Source organism: Meles meles, chromosome 21 (genome assembly GCF_922984935.1).
Source record: "Meles meles chromosome 21, mMelMel3.1 paternal haplotype, whole genome shotgun sequence".
NCBI lineage: Eukaryota > Metazoa > Chordata > Mammalia > Carnivora > Mustelidae > Meles > Meles meles.
In genome coordinates, this window is record NC_060086.1 from 7682231 (window position 1) to 7696721 (window position 14491).

A 14491-nucleotide genomic window follows, 5' to 3' on the forward strand; every position below is an offset into this window, starting at 1 on the left:
AGTATATGACAATATGACCTGTGTAAAAATGCCAACGGACACACGAAGTCTGGGCACACTAAAGCAGGAACCAGGGACCTTTCCTGCTGAGGTCTCTGGAAGTGATAAAAAACAAAGTAGTGAGCTCCCCGTCAGCGCAAACACAGGCTGGATTTAAAGAAAGATTCACAGATGGTTTAAGTAAGGTTCACAACGTGGTTGCGCTGTGCCAAGATCTATGCTGGGCACGAGGCACACAAAGATGGATGTTACCCTTGGAGAGCCCCCACTAGGCCAGGGACAAGTCTCAGTAGAAAGAGGTAAAGGCAGAGAGTGGCAGCCGAGGGTAAGGCTCTGGGAGCCCAGCAGAGGGGCACGCGCCACTGGAGGTCAGGGAAGGCTTCACGGAGGAGGAGATGCTTGAGCCGCGTGTCTTGTAGGAAAACATGGAAGGGAGAGGGCATTCCAGGCAGAGGGAGCAGCAGGGACTGGTGTGTTCTAGAGTGCCATTTGGGGCCGGACAGGTTGTTCAGGACCCAGGTGTCAGCTAAGGAGCCTGGGCTTTCTCCCGTGGACAGTGGGCTTGCCCTCCCTCCCCTCCCTGCCCTGGACACCCCATCCCAGCTCTAAGAGCTTGGCCAGCCCCACCCTTCCCACGCCACAGCAGACCCAGACTGTTGGCAGAAGACAGCTCCAAGCCCCGCCCGGGGGCTGGGGGCCTTCCAGGGCCCTGCCATAGAGCTGAACCATAGAGCAGAACCGGCGGGGGGCAGGAGTGGGACCCTGCAGCCCAGGCTGTGGGGCCAGCACCCCCCGTAGGCCAGGCTGCCTGCCCCTCCTGGAACCGGCCCTTCCTCCAACCCCGCCAGACCCAGCCCTGGGGGCCTCTGGCCAGAGCCTGCCTCCTTGTGCTCCGAGGGGCAGCAGGAAGCTCCGGCTGCTGAATAATTAAAAGGAAGGCTTTCTGCGGCTCTCCCTGCCCCCTGCAGCATCTTCCGAGGGTTGGGTAACAAACAGCAGTGCCAGAACCTCCCAAGAGATTCCGAGGAGGCTGGGAGGCGGCGCACTCGGATTAACCCTCTCGTTGCCAGCCTGCCTGAAGACCTTACCCCCCAGCCTCGTGCTGCAGGGTCTCTTACCAGCTGAAAGGGGTCTGTGTGGGTTGGTCGCTGTGAGCAGCCGCCGTGTTGGCCTGCTGGTCTTCGCAAGCTAGTGCTGATCTGGAATGGTACTTATCCACCTGATCTGATTTATACTGATCTCTAGGTCTTACTGATAACTCCCGCCTGTAATGGTTTAGACTGGTTGGCATTGTTTATGGGTAAAACTGGCAGTTAACACTTCTACCTACCCTTAATTTGAGGGCTAATAACTTCACCCCTAAGCGGGGGAGGCTTTTATATTAATCCCATTTTACAGATGAGGAAACTGAGCACAGAAGTTAAGTCAGTTTAGGGCACATAGTAAGTGACTTTGAACAGCCACTTGCAAGTCTATGCCTGGGCTGGACTTGGCCCTTAGGGTCAGACCTCTCTCCAAAGGGCAGGGACCCCTAAAAGTGGGCACTGGGCAGCAAGAGAGAGCTTTCCAAAAATGCAAACCTGACCATGACCTCCCCAGCTCAACAACCCTCACTAGCTCCCCATTACCTGCAGGGTATTATCCTAGCTCCTCAGTTCCCCAGCACCCTGTCCCCCGGCCCTCTGTGCTCAGCCATGCACAAGGCACGAGCCCACGCTCTCCCATCTTTCCTCTTCAAATCTTCTTCCCACACATCTCCACATTCTGCCCAGGACATCCTTCCTCCCCTTCGTTGTCCCATAAACTCCTCCTTATGCTTTCACATCTTGCCTCCAGGAAGACCTCCCAGCTATGCTCCTCCCCACATACCCCAACTCAGTTGCTGCCTCTGCCACACCCCTCATCCCAGCACTCAGCACCAGTGCACCTTCCCCTGGACCTCTTATCCTCTGGGGGCCCCAGAGTGGCCACTTGGGGAACAGCTGTGACACAAATGAGTGGCCCAAACCTTGGGCTGAGGGGGCTGTTCTGTGGCCCAGTGGCCCTTAGCCCCCCAGCTCTATCCTCTTGGACAGGTTGCACGGGAAGGCTTCTAGTTTGTTCTACCCACTACTTGATGACTTTGTCCCTCTCCCCATGCTCATGCTTATGGCCTGGAGGTTGGGAGAAGGGACCCCCAGGGAGGGGAGGGGTACTAGGAGAGCAACCTCACCCCTCTGCTCCAGGGGATATGTCAGCGCCAGGGATGGGAGTGGGGTAGGGACACCCTCAGATTCCTTGGACCCAGCGGAGATGGTCACACACTCACTTTTACAAAGACCCAGACTTAGCTTCCCAACCCGAGTACCTGGTTTCCTATGAGTTTGTAAGTTCCATCACATTTCTGATGGGCCACATCAGAATCTTTTTCGTCCGGGAAACTCAGGAGGCCTGCCCCTGCCCATCCCCTGCCCACACACTGGGCTTCTGCTCTGGGAGGGCTCACGCTCTGTTCAGAAACCTCACCTTCAGGACACTGTGCATCCCACACACCCTGCCCCTCTTAGTCCCAGGTCCCTGGGCCCTGCCAGGCCTTTGCCCTCAGCCTGTGCTGTGCCCCGCCTCCACGCCCTCTCCCTTCCACCGACAAGACTCATCTTTGGAAGAGCCAGTTTCGCAAACAAAGACAGACCCCTCTGGTCTCTTTCTTGTTCCCCCAGCACGGGGTGGGGTAAGGAGGGTCATCAGGATCTGTCTTCCTAGCAAGCTTATCACGGAAAGAATGAACTGTCCCACCACATTATGAAGTAGGGGGTATCGTCTCCATTTTACAGATGAGAAAAATGAGCCTTAGGGAGATTTAAGGATTTCCCCTAGTCACCCAGACAGAAGTGGTAAAATTAGAATTCAAGCCCAAGTCTTCTAGCTCCAAGTCCAGTGCTCCTTGCCTACTCCCCATTCTTGTCTTGGGCCAGTTGGAGAAGGGATCTTAGTGGCACCACTAAGAAGGACCTTAGTGGCAGGATAGTGGTTAAATTGTGTGACCATGGATCCAGAGCTTGCTAAAAGCCACGGGAATCTGTACCTTGAGGGGGTGGTGGCCCCAAGTCCTGGCACTGTATCTGGGGGGGACAGGTGAAGGAGCCCCCAGTGGAAGGGTGCTGTTCTCTAGGGAGCAGAGGGGGCCCTGGGGTGCCTGCCTTGGGGGTGCCCTAGTGCTGGAGGCTGAGATGGGGAGGGGGAGAAGTGGCCAGCAGGGAGGGAAGGGAAAGTGGCTGAGGTCAGTCCAGCAAGCTCCTCGGAATGGTGCCCACTGCCCTGTCCCGGCCAACCTCTGCCCTCTCCTCCCTCCCCAGTTGACTACCTGGTTCACTCTTGGGTTTCAGTCTTCCCAATGTAATGATAACTCCCAAGTGAGGCCCAGGTCATAGCTTCCTCCCCAGTGCCAGACCTGATATAAGGCTCCCTAGGCATCTTCACCTAGACGTGTAGGGGTTCCTCACACCCGCTGTGTCCAGAAGAGGACAGTCGCCCCAACAAGCAACAATAGTGACGACCAGTACTACCTATGAGATGCTCATTGCATGCCAAGCACCCCAATAGCCTTTCCCAGGGGTTAGTCCTTTACAACAAACCCAGAGGGAGGATGCTATTCTTAGTTCCATCTTACAGGTAAGGAAACTGAGTCATAGAGTTTTAGTCATGTGACCAAGGTCACTCAGCTCATGAATTCCCTCCAAAGTCTCCCTGTCTCCCCATCACACCGGGGCTCCCGGGGACCCGTCCCACTCTCCCCCGTCAGACGCATATGTGGTCCACTGTCTTCTCTCCCAGACCTGGCCAGGCCCTGAGTATCCTCCCCTTCTGAGCCCGGGGCTGAGTGATGAGCTTATTAGCTGCACCCGAGCCCGTCAGCAGACTGGACGGGCTGTTTCACTTTCCATTAATCTCTCCCAGCAGAGCTGGACTTGAAGGTACCCGCATCCAGACTGCGTTCCATCCTTTTCTCAGCCAGGCCAGCCCAGGGGAGCCCAGCTGGGGTCTGGGGGATGGAGGCCAGCCCAGGGACTCAGCCACAAGCCTTGGAAGTCAGGGCTCTGGCCCTTGAACCACTTCCCGGCCAGCAGGAGAGGAGATGCTCCCCGTCAGCCGTCAGCCAGCTTCTTAACGTGCACATGCGTGTGGCTGGCCCGGCACCTGGGCTTGCCCTTGGGACCTGAGCCCATGCTGAGGACGGCCTCAGGGCTGAGCTCTGGGGGTGGCTGGCGCGGCTCTGGCCACTGACCACATCAGCAGGAAGGGACTGGGCTGAAGGTTTGGTGGTTACATAGGAGTTCGTATTACTTAGATTTCCAGAGAGGGAAAGCACCTGCAGGATCTTTGAGTCTATAGTCCTCACTGACCTGTGGGGGTTGGGGGGAAGGGTCCAGAGAGGGGGAGTGACTTTCTCAGGGTCTCACAGCCAATCCGCAGAAAAGACTCCCCCATTTCCTACTATATCCCCAAAAGGACTCAATGTATTTGTCCTCAAGGACCTTATCGTATTAGGGTCAGGGTGAGAGTTGGGGCTCTGGTTCCACACCTGCCTGCTTGACCCCCACAAGCTCCTCACTCTCAGCGTACCCCCAATTGGCCCTCCATGTTCCCCATCACCGGAAACAGCTGCACCATCCATCTGGTCTCCCAAACTGGTCCATGAGCTCCCAGATGGCCAGGATAGGGTCATGTTCATCTCCAAATGCCCAGCCTTTCATAGGATCGGGCCCGAGTAGATGCTGGGTGGGTGTTTGTCGAGCGGATGTCTACCTCCTGTTCCAACATTCCTGTGATGGGGAACTCGCTTATATTAGGATGAACTGAACTGCTTAGTTTTTTTCTTAAAGGTTTGATTGCTAAGGGGGAAAAAAAAAATCCTGGCTTGGGCTTAGTTGAAGTCCACTCTAGCTGACTTCCCCGCAGGAGTCCTGGCTTTCTTCTGAAACAGCCCAGATTGCCCAAGTCCTTCCTCTTCTCAGTGTGACGGGGGACAGGCAGAATCAAGGGCACTTGGGAACATGTTACAAATGCAAATTCTCAGACACCACCCCGGATCTACTGAATCAGAAACTTCGAAGCTGTGTTTTAACAAACCCTCTGGGTGACTCTGATGCAGGATAAAATCTGAGAACTGCTGCTCCAGACACCAGCGCCCCACGGCTGGTCCAGAGAGAGTCTGTATCAGAATCACTCGGGAGACATGAACGATGCCTCAGACACTCGGGTTCAGTAGGGCTGGGGTGGGTCCCAGGCAGGACTGACCTAGAAACTACAAGACACCCAGTTAAATTTGAGTTTCAAATAAACAATGATTTTTTTTGGATATGCCCCAAATATGAAATTTATGAAATTCAAATTTAATTTAACTTGTATCTTAGTATTTTTCTTAAAGACATTTATCTATTTATTTATTTGAGTGAAAGAGAGAGAGAGCACAAGCGGGGTGGAGAGGCAGAGGAAGAGGGAGAAGCAGGCTCCCCGCTGAGCAGAGACTCCCATGTGGGGCTCGATCCCAAGACCCTGGGATCATGACTTGAGCCAAAGGCAGACACTTAACCAACTGAGCCACCCAGGCACGCTTCCCTAGTATTTTTTGTTTGCCAAATCTGGCAACCCCACCTAATTCTTTTTCTTTTTCTTAGAGAGAGTGTGGACTTACGTGCAAGGGGGAGGGGGAGAGGGAGAGGGAGAGAGAGAATCTTAAGAAGGCTCCAAGCTCAGCACAGAGCCTATTGTGGGGCTTGATCTCAGGACTCTGAAATCATGACCCGAGCCAAAAATCAAGAGTTGGACACTTGACAGACTGAACCACTCAGGCTTCCCATCCCTATCTGATCCTAACAAGCTTCCCCACAGATTCAGCCAGGTTTGGCCTAAATCCTCTATAATCCTTCAAGTATTTGAAGATAGGGATTCTGACCTCCTATATATTTCTTATCACCTCCCCATTCTAGACATCATGTCTTTGTTGATGCAGCCTAAGATAACAAGCACTTTTGGCAGCCACAGGAGAGTATTGACTTAGAGCAGGTCTGTGACCATTGAAGACCCCTAAATCCTTCCTAAATATGCTGCATCTAAATCATGTCTCTCCTATTCCAGTTTAGAAAGTTCACTTGGGATCTGGCTTCAAAGTGAGGGAATTTTCTCTGTCCTGTTCCACCTTCTTCAATGTCTTCCATCTGTCCAGTCTAGTGAGTCCTTTTAGAAAATGACTCTAGGGGCGCCGGGGTGGCTCAGTGGGTTAAAGCCTCTGCCTTCAGCTCAGGTCATGATCCCAGGGACCTGGGGTTGAGGCCCGCATCGGGCTCTCTGCTTGGCGGGAAGCCTGCTTCCCCCCCCCCCCTGCCTACTTGTGATCTCTATCAAATAAATAAATATTTTTTTAAAAGGGGGGAAAAAAAAGAAAAATGACTATTTATGAGGCTCCCCAGGTGCTGTCATCGATGAATCTGATCATCAGATTATCAGTGTTCCATCCAGTCAATGGCGAACATACCAGATCAGACATGGGTGAAGACAGAGCCCTGTGGCCCTCCACTAAACATGTCCATCTAATGTGATACCAACCCATGAATCGGCTCCCTTGGAGCACAGGTCAGTCTATCCACCAGTTACAACAGTGCAGAATATTCGTTCCAATAACCACGATCGGTCTCTCTCCTTATGCAATTTCACAGGGATTCCATAAACGATAAGGTCAGATGCTTCTGAGAGAGACCTTGTGCCTGCAGTAACTCCCTGGTCTGCTGCCCCAGCACCTACAGCTTGGAAGGAAGTGGGCCGCATATGCAGGGACTGTTCTGAGGGGCCCAGCCCCTCCTCTCGGTGTTCAGGGGTCATCCCTCAATGACCTGTCAATTCCTCAATGACCCTCAATTCCTGCCTGGTGGCCGCCTTCAACACACCCAGTGAAGTTGGCAGAATCTACCGTCTGTCCCAGTGGAAATCCAGATTACCCCTGCCCCCGTACCCATGTACACTCTCTTTTCCTTCTTAGAGCCATTCCTGAAGGATTGCCCTCAGCCCTCTGGCAATCTTAGCCAGGTGTTCTCCTAGAGCTGGGGACGGAACTGCTGGGGGCAGGGGCGGTCCGGAGATCTGAGTGTGCTCAGAATGCTGCCACCAGCTTCCCCTCTCCCCTGCCCTCAAGGAGCTCAGGCCAACTTCTAGCCTGGGGAGCCTCGCCCATGTCAGAGGGGAAGCATGCCCAGCAGCACGGCTCAGAGCCTGGCTCCTTGGGCTCCCCTGGAGCCTAAGCACTTTCTCCCTCTACCCTCCAGAGGCCTCTTCCATTGCCAGGGGCTGGGTAGGCTTTGGGGAGCCAGAATGAAGGGATCCCTCTCCTCAAAGGGCTCATGGTTCAGGAGGAGGGAATCAGATGCAAACAAGATGAGCTTCAGTATCTAAAGAGGTGAGGACAAAAGCTGGAGCCCGAATAGAAGGAACAGATAGTGGCTCATTCTTCCTGAGAAGCCTGGACAGCTTCCCGGAGGAGGTGACAGTTGGGCTAGGCCCTGAAGGATGAGCAGAAGCTCCGCAGTGGAAAACAGAGGAAATAGAATTTCAGCACAGGGGAACTCTATGGGCAAGGGCCCAAAGGAGTGAGAGCGCATATCTGGGGACACATGACCAAGGCTGAGGGGCTGGATGCTGGCTGCACCATGAGGCGTAGCGACAGAGGGAAGTTGCCAGATAGCATCAGGCAAAATGCGAAGAGGTCTTGGACCCTGTTGAGGACTCTGCCCAGTATTCCTCAATCCTGTCTCCCACTTTAACTGTCTTCTATTGGTTCCATACAAGTGCATCGAGCTTCCCCTGCTCACCCAGGCACGTCGCTGGCACTAGGAGTTAAAGCTAGGCAGCCCTCTGCGCTGGCAGGGGCGGTGGGGGGTAGACCTGTGAGCCCTCGGGGACAACGGTGAGTGGCAAGAGCTCTGACTGGGTAGCACCAGCTAGAGGGGGAAGGGAAGCCTTCGAGAAAGTGGTGATGCTTACAAGCAGTGACTCCGAGGACACAAAGGAGTCAAAAAGGTGTCCCAGGGGAAGGGAGCACCAGGTGGAGAAGCCTGGACACCAGAGAGATGGAGAATCTGTGGCAGTGGGAGTGTGGTTACGGCGAGACCCGAAGGCAGGCTGTCTGACTTTAAGCGACAGGAAGCCACTAGAGGCTACTACCCAGGGCATGACACAGTCCGGTGTGCTCCTGGACTGACTCTCAGGTTACTGATGGTGACGGTGGATGCAGGGTGGAGGGCAGGGCAGGGGGGAGCCAGGATGTGGGAGGCAGAGGAGCAGAGTGAGGGACTTGGATTTTGCTGGAGACAGGCATGGAAGCGATGTCGAGAAGAGGGGCTAAGGAACCAAACTTGGTGACAGGTGGTGGGCCAGGGCAAGAGGGGTCTCCAAGCTCCATGCATGTCCCTGGCGCAGGAGACCAACAGCCAGAAGGGTCACCCGCGGCCAAGCACCATGGTCAAGGCAGGTGGAGAACAGGGCTCCCAGAGCTCCGTGTGGGGCTTGGTGAGCGTGTGTTGCAGGAAAGGCCCCATCCGGGATGTCCAGACATGCCCAGTCCCTTCTTCCCACCTCCCTCCACTCTTGCCTCTCTCCCATCCCACTCCCTGGGAAGGAGGCCTCCCTGTTGCTTAGCAACTAGCTGGAGCCTGGGAGAAAGGAAGTGGAAATAGTTGGAGGTGTCCCCCCTCTGTCCAGATAGGTCTGTCGGGACACATGAGTGTGCTTGCACGGGTGCGTGTGCATAGGCTTCTCTGAGCCCTACTGTGAAGCCAGGGCCGCCTACCCACCCCAGGTGGGGCTGACTCCCACATCAGTCCGAGCCTGCAGGAGGATGCGGCTGTCGGCGAAGCTCATGTCAGTGCCATTTTGGTCACATCTGCAGGAGCAGTGTTTCCAGAACAAAGGAGGGGACAGACCTGCGGGCTTCCCTCTGGATCTGGCCCACACCTGGAAGGTTGGCTTTGGAGAAGTTGGCCAGATCGACTGAAAACGGCATGGGTGGTGGGTGGGACTGTAGTCGACTGCGTCTCCCCGTCTCCTGCAGGGCTGCCCGGGAAGCTCTTGCAGCCTGTGACCCCCGGGGGTTGGGAGGTTTCACTGAGGCTGAAGGAAAAAATGAACAGATTTCACCTGGGGCACCTGGAAGAGGACAAAACTCTTAATCTCAGGGTTATGAGTTTGAGCGCCAGCTCGGGTGTAGATTACTTAAATAAATAAATAAACTAAAAAAAAAAAAAAACAACTAATAAATTTTCCCAGAGACCTATGTGGTTGCCTGGGGCAAGTTACAAGCAGGTGTGCAAGTAGGGGCCCAGGAATTGGTACAAGGAAGAGCGCGTTGCCGAAGTGGTTACTAGGTCCCTGGAGAGGACTATCCCAAGCTCACGGCCCTTGGAGGCCTTCTGGTCCAGCATCCACCCACTTTGCAGATGGGAAAGCCTGGTGTCCAATCCCCACCCCCTCCGCCAATGCCCTGAGGTGTGACCCAAAGGTGCTAACCTGACGTCCACCCCGGCCTTCTGCAGCATGAGGGGGAGCGGATTAGAGCCATGAGTGGGCCTTTAAATCTCCAGGATTAACCCGCGGCGCACAGGAGCTTAGCAGGTGGCCGAGAAGTGACCACCGCCTGGTGTCTGTGTCTGTCTCGCAGGGCCGAGGCCAGCTGCCATGTCCTCCACGGTCAACAACGGGGCGGCCAGCATGCCCTCCCCACCGGACGCGGCGAATGGCTTCCCGCAGCCCGGCGCCTCCTCGGGGGCCTGGCCGCGGACGGAGGAGGAGTTGCGCGCCGCGGAGCCGGGCCTGGTGAAGCGCGCGCACCGCGAGATCCTGGACCACGAGCGCAAGCGGCGCGTGGAGCTCAAGTGCATGGAGCTGCAGGAGATGATGGAGGAGCAAGGGTGAGCGGGCTGGGGGCGTGGGCGGGGGCGGGGGGGGGGGCGCGGGGTTGGGCGGGGAGGGCGGGGCCGGCCGGGGCTGGGCGGGGCTGGGAGGGGCGGGAGGGGCTCGAAACCCTGCAGTGAGGCTGGCTCTGGGTGGAGCCCTTGTCAGGCCAGAGGAACTACATTAGTTTTTTAGTTCATTCAACCAATAAGCTGTCTTGAACGCCTGCTCTAGGTCGAGCTCTGAACTAGGCTCAGATTCACTGACGCCTGGGAGACACAGTCCATGTCTTCCCGAAACATCCAGTCCCCGGGGCGGGGCGGAGAGAAGTAATGAAACATCCATGACAAGTCAAGGTCTCAGTTTGAAAAGGGCTCTATCAGAGAGCTCATGGCTCATATATTAATAAAAATATTTTTAAAAAATTTACACTTAAAATGGCTCTATCGAGCTTCCCGGACTCTGGCAAGCAGGTACCGCAGCCAGGCACGAGAGCACAGTGGGCCCTGACTGGGGGGTGGGGGTGGGGGTCCGGCGGAGGCTGCCTGTGGTTGCAGCAGAGGGGTCCCGGCCAGCAGCCACATCTGGAAGCTTCCGTTTTACCTGTGCAGTTCAGAACCAGTCACTGGGACACGCAAGGGTGCCAGGCTCTGCGCTGGGCAATGTTGGGCCCCAGAGCCAGACTGGAGTCATTTCCTCCAAGACCACCCCTCACCCCCCTACTCCCTCCCCATCTCAGAAGAGAAACAAGCATGTTTACAACCAGCTCCACCATAAAACAGATTAGAATCATGGTTCTGGGACGGGACAGGAGAGGGCCAAGTGCTTCAGGAGCTCAGAGCAGAGATTCTGAGAAAAGATGTTTGAATGGCCCTTGAAGGATGCGTAGGAGTTCACCAGCGCTTGTACGATGATCAGTCAGTAAGGATCTTTTTAGGGACTTGCCTCAAAAGTCCAGTGGAGCCAGGAGAGGCCTAGCATGTGGAGCTGGAGGCAAAGAAACAGAACAAAGCTGTTCCCTTTTGTGTAGCTCCAAGAAAGCCCGTGGTCCCAACCTTCCATTTTGCATCCGCCCTGAGTATTTTGAAACTAGTGAACTGGCTGCTGGGGGAGTCAAAGTGGGGAGCTCACCCATCAGGGCTCACCCATCAGACTTGCACTGTCCGTGAGCTGAGAAATCAGAAATGCCCAGTGCATTGGGGCCCCGAAGCCACATGGGGGCAGATGCCTGTGTCCCCAAAGTGCTTCCCAACAACTTCTTTGTCCATCCAGGCCTCCTGCTCCCCAAGAGGCAGCCAAGACATGGCTCACCATCACCAAAGAGCCCAGCATGACACTGAGGCTTAGAGACAGTCATTGGCTGTAGGCAGAGCCAAGGCTGGGCCTGGATCCAGGGTCCTCAGGGGGCAGCGGCCAAGCAGGGCCCCTGGGGCATGTCGACTTGGTTTTCATCTCCAGCTGGGGACCAGGTGGGGATGGGGAGGGTCCCCGCAGACAGCGATAAAACGGTGGAAGGCAGCTGAAGGCGGAAGGTAAGGAGGCTTCCAGCTGGCAGTGAAACCAGGTTTGATGAGCCGTGGATATGGACAGAAGAAATGAGATCCATTAGGGTCAAGTAGGGGGTGGGAAGAGGAGAAGCTGAGGACCTTAATTCAACCTACAAATCCTGCTAAGTTGGGAGACTCAGGCCTTGACGGGATTGTGAAGAGGTGGGCGCGGTCAGGGAACGGGAGTGCCTGGGCCAGAAGAGGGCCAGCCTTCTATACTACACTCTTGGAAACTGCCCTCTTCTCCTCCTAGATCCCCAACACCTTCCTGAGCTCCCTCCCTCCCGCTTGCAAAGCCCCGTCCTCTCAGGGAAGTCCGAAGGCCCCCCCCCCACCGTCTCATGGCACCCCTCCCCTCCTCAAACCTCCTCCCCCTGGCTGAGTCTCCTTCTCCTCTAGGAGGCCCCAGCCCCTCTCTGAACACAAGAGGGTCATTGTCAGATTCAGACAGCCTCAGGCAGAAGGGGAAGGCATTGGCCATGTTTTTGACGCCGGTCCCGGGCATCGAGGACCCATGCCTCTCTGGGAGGCACCCACTAGGTCTCCAGTCAGGGCCCTTTTCCCCACCCAAGCCCTCACTCCAGGTGGTCCTTAGACTGGAGTCTCCCGGAAAGCTAGCTCTCAAGTGACCAGCCCCCCACTCCCACCCCTTAGCAGCACCACTGCTCTGGAACCCCACAATCCAGGCGTGAGCAAGCCACAGCTCCTGGCCTGGGAAATAGGGAGTCGTTCAGAGAGTCCTGCGAGTTAAAGATGTTCGGGGCTCCCCCACCTCCGGCCAGTCCCCGGAAGGTGCTCCACCAGCACTGAGCACCCTCGCTCTGTCATGGCATCCGGTCATCAATATCCATTTCCACAAACACTGGTTCATTCGAGCCTCTTTACCAGGTTCTCGGGCATTTGACAAATATTCCCACTAGTCACAGGAACACACATTCTTTGGCCCCATTAAAAAGCAATCCCTTCGCTAATACTGATGGATGGCCGGCTAATTCACTGGTGATTGATGCTGTCTGGGAGTCGCCTTCCCGGCAGCCTCCGCGGGCGGCCTGTGGTCACCGGAAGGCTGGAGCCGGAGCTCCAGGCCTGTGTGGTGTCTGCTCCCACCCCAGCCCCAACTGCCCGCCACACACACACCTCTGCCCCTTCCTTTGAGGACTCCCAAGGTGCACAGAGCATGGCTCTGCCCCTGGGGCTTGGAGCTTGGAAGCCTCCCTTCTCCCTATTCCGTTTCCTCATCCTTCAAATGGGAAGAGGAAGGCCACCCACCGCCTCAGAGCTGCAGGCAAGAACAAAGTAGTGACCGAGAAAGTAATTCTGGAGGAACCTCCAGGTCTGGGCAGAGACAGGCAGAATGACACATTTTGTATTCTGGGGACCTCCTTGAAAATTCAGTGTCTCCTTACCACACTCCAACCTCAGAGGGTGGTCCAGGAAGCAACAATGAATTTGACCTGTCCCTCCTTTGTGGTCCCTGGAGTGGAGGGAGACAAGAGAGCCTGAGGGCTGGAGGGAGGGGGTGGGGACACTGAGACAGGTGTCCCCGTCCTCCCTGTCCCCAGTTCCCTGGCCAAGCCTTTGACTTGTAGTCTGAGACTTCGGCATGGCAGCTGGACCCCCTGCGTGGCCTTAGGCACCAGCCTTCCTATCTCCGCCCTTGCCTTGAGGAGAACACAGAGAAGAGGCCCAGGTGATTCCCAGCCTGGGATGATGCTGACCCGGCAGTGGTGTGGTATGGAAAAAGGCAAGGGGCCGAGGACCATGAGACCCTCTGTCCCTCCTGCTCTGAGGCAAATAGTTCTTGGTCATTACTATTTATTGAGCAGCTACTATGTGCCACCCACTGCACAAAGTGCTTTTTTTTTTTAAGATTTTATTTATTTATTTGACAGAGATCACAAGTAGGCAGAGAGGCAGGCAGAGAGAGAGAGGAGGAAGCAGACTCCCTGCTAAGCAGAGATCCTGACGCGGGGCTCGATCCCAGGACCCTGAGACCATGACCTGAGCCGAAGGCAGAGGCTTCAACCCACTGAGCCACCCAGGCGCCCCACAAAGTGCTTTTTAGGCATCATTTCCTACAGTCCTTGCGACAGCCTTGAAAGACAAGTTACTATCCCATTTCACAGATGTAGAGGCTGAGGCTAAGAGAGGTGTATGGACTCGTCCAAGGTCACAGAGCTAGGAAGTGGGGGGTGCCAGGACTCAAAAATAGGACGGCCTGGCTCTTGGCCTCTTCCCTTAATCACTGTCCAACGTGGCCTCAGCTGAGGGTTGACCTCCAGAGCCTTGAAGGAGCAGGAGACTTGGAGGTAGTGGTTGTACCTGAGACCTCCTTGCCCAGCCCCGGGTCCCCAGCTTCTCCAGCAAGATGTCCCGAAACATAGAGGGGTCCTCCCCATGTCTCCCCGTCGATTCAGCCCAGCCCTCCTGGCCTCCCAGTGACACGTGCTGGAGTCCATCAGCTTGCCTTGGACCTGCCGGCTGTGGGCTCAGCCCTCAGTCCCTGCACGTGTCCTGCTCCAGGTCTCAACGAAACCCTGACTTCTGCTCCTACCGCCCAGCCTCCACGGATTCCAGGAGTCTGGGGAACTTGACCCTGGCCTGAAGCTCATCCCATTCAACTGAGGATCTGGCCCAGCCTCATTCTTGGACCATGTACTCCCCAACCCCTCCGGGCCCAGGACCCCGTGCCTAACGGCCCAGCCAGCCTGTCTCTCCCTCCCAGAGCCCTGTGAGTCAGGGGCTGGGCGGTACCGAAGGGCCACTACTATTTTTCTCTATGCCGGTGCCAATGACAAGCTGGTCTCCTGAGGAGGAGGTGGGGTGGGAAGAGCTCCTCCGTGCCTCCACTGCTCAGAACGCGCTGCCACCCCTTCTTCCTGGGCACCAGGACAGCCCAGCTGAGCACTACCCAATGAGCAAGGCCAAGGTACCTCCAGCCAAACACAGGTCTGAGGTTAACAGAGACTGGGGTGGACGTGGATGAGCTAAGACCCAGGCTTGGAAGAGAGGGGCCCCTGCTCCGG

General features: G+C 56.0%; 1 protein-coding gene across 3 annotated transcripts in view; it reads left to right on the plus strand.

Moving 5' to 3' along the window:
- The window catches only part of SRRM3 (serine/arginine repetitive matrix 3), a 55027-nt gene that overhangs the window by 10424 nt on the left and 30112 nt on the right, over positions 1–14491 (plus strand). For all 3 annotated transcript variants that reach the window (XM_045994002.1, XM_045994003.1, XM_045994005.1), the window contains exon 2: positions 9686–9935. In XM_045994002.1, coding sequence (XP_045849958.1) covers positions 9703–9935 — 233 coding nt within the window. In that variant the 5' untranslated portion in view covers positions 9686–9702. The remainder of the gene's footprint in view (positions 1–9685; positions 9936–14491) is intronic.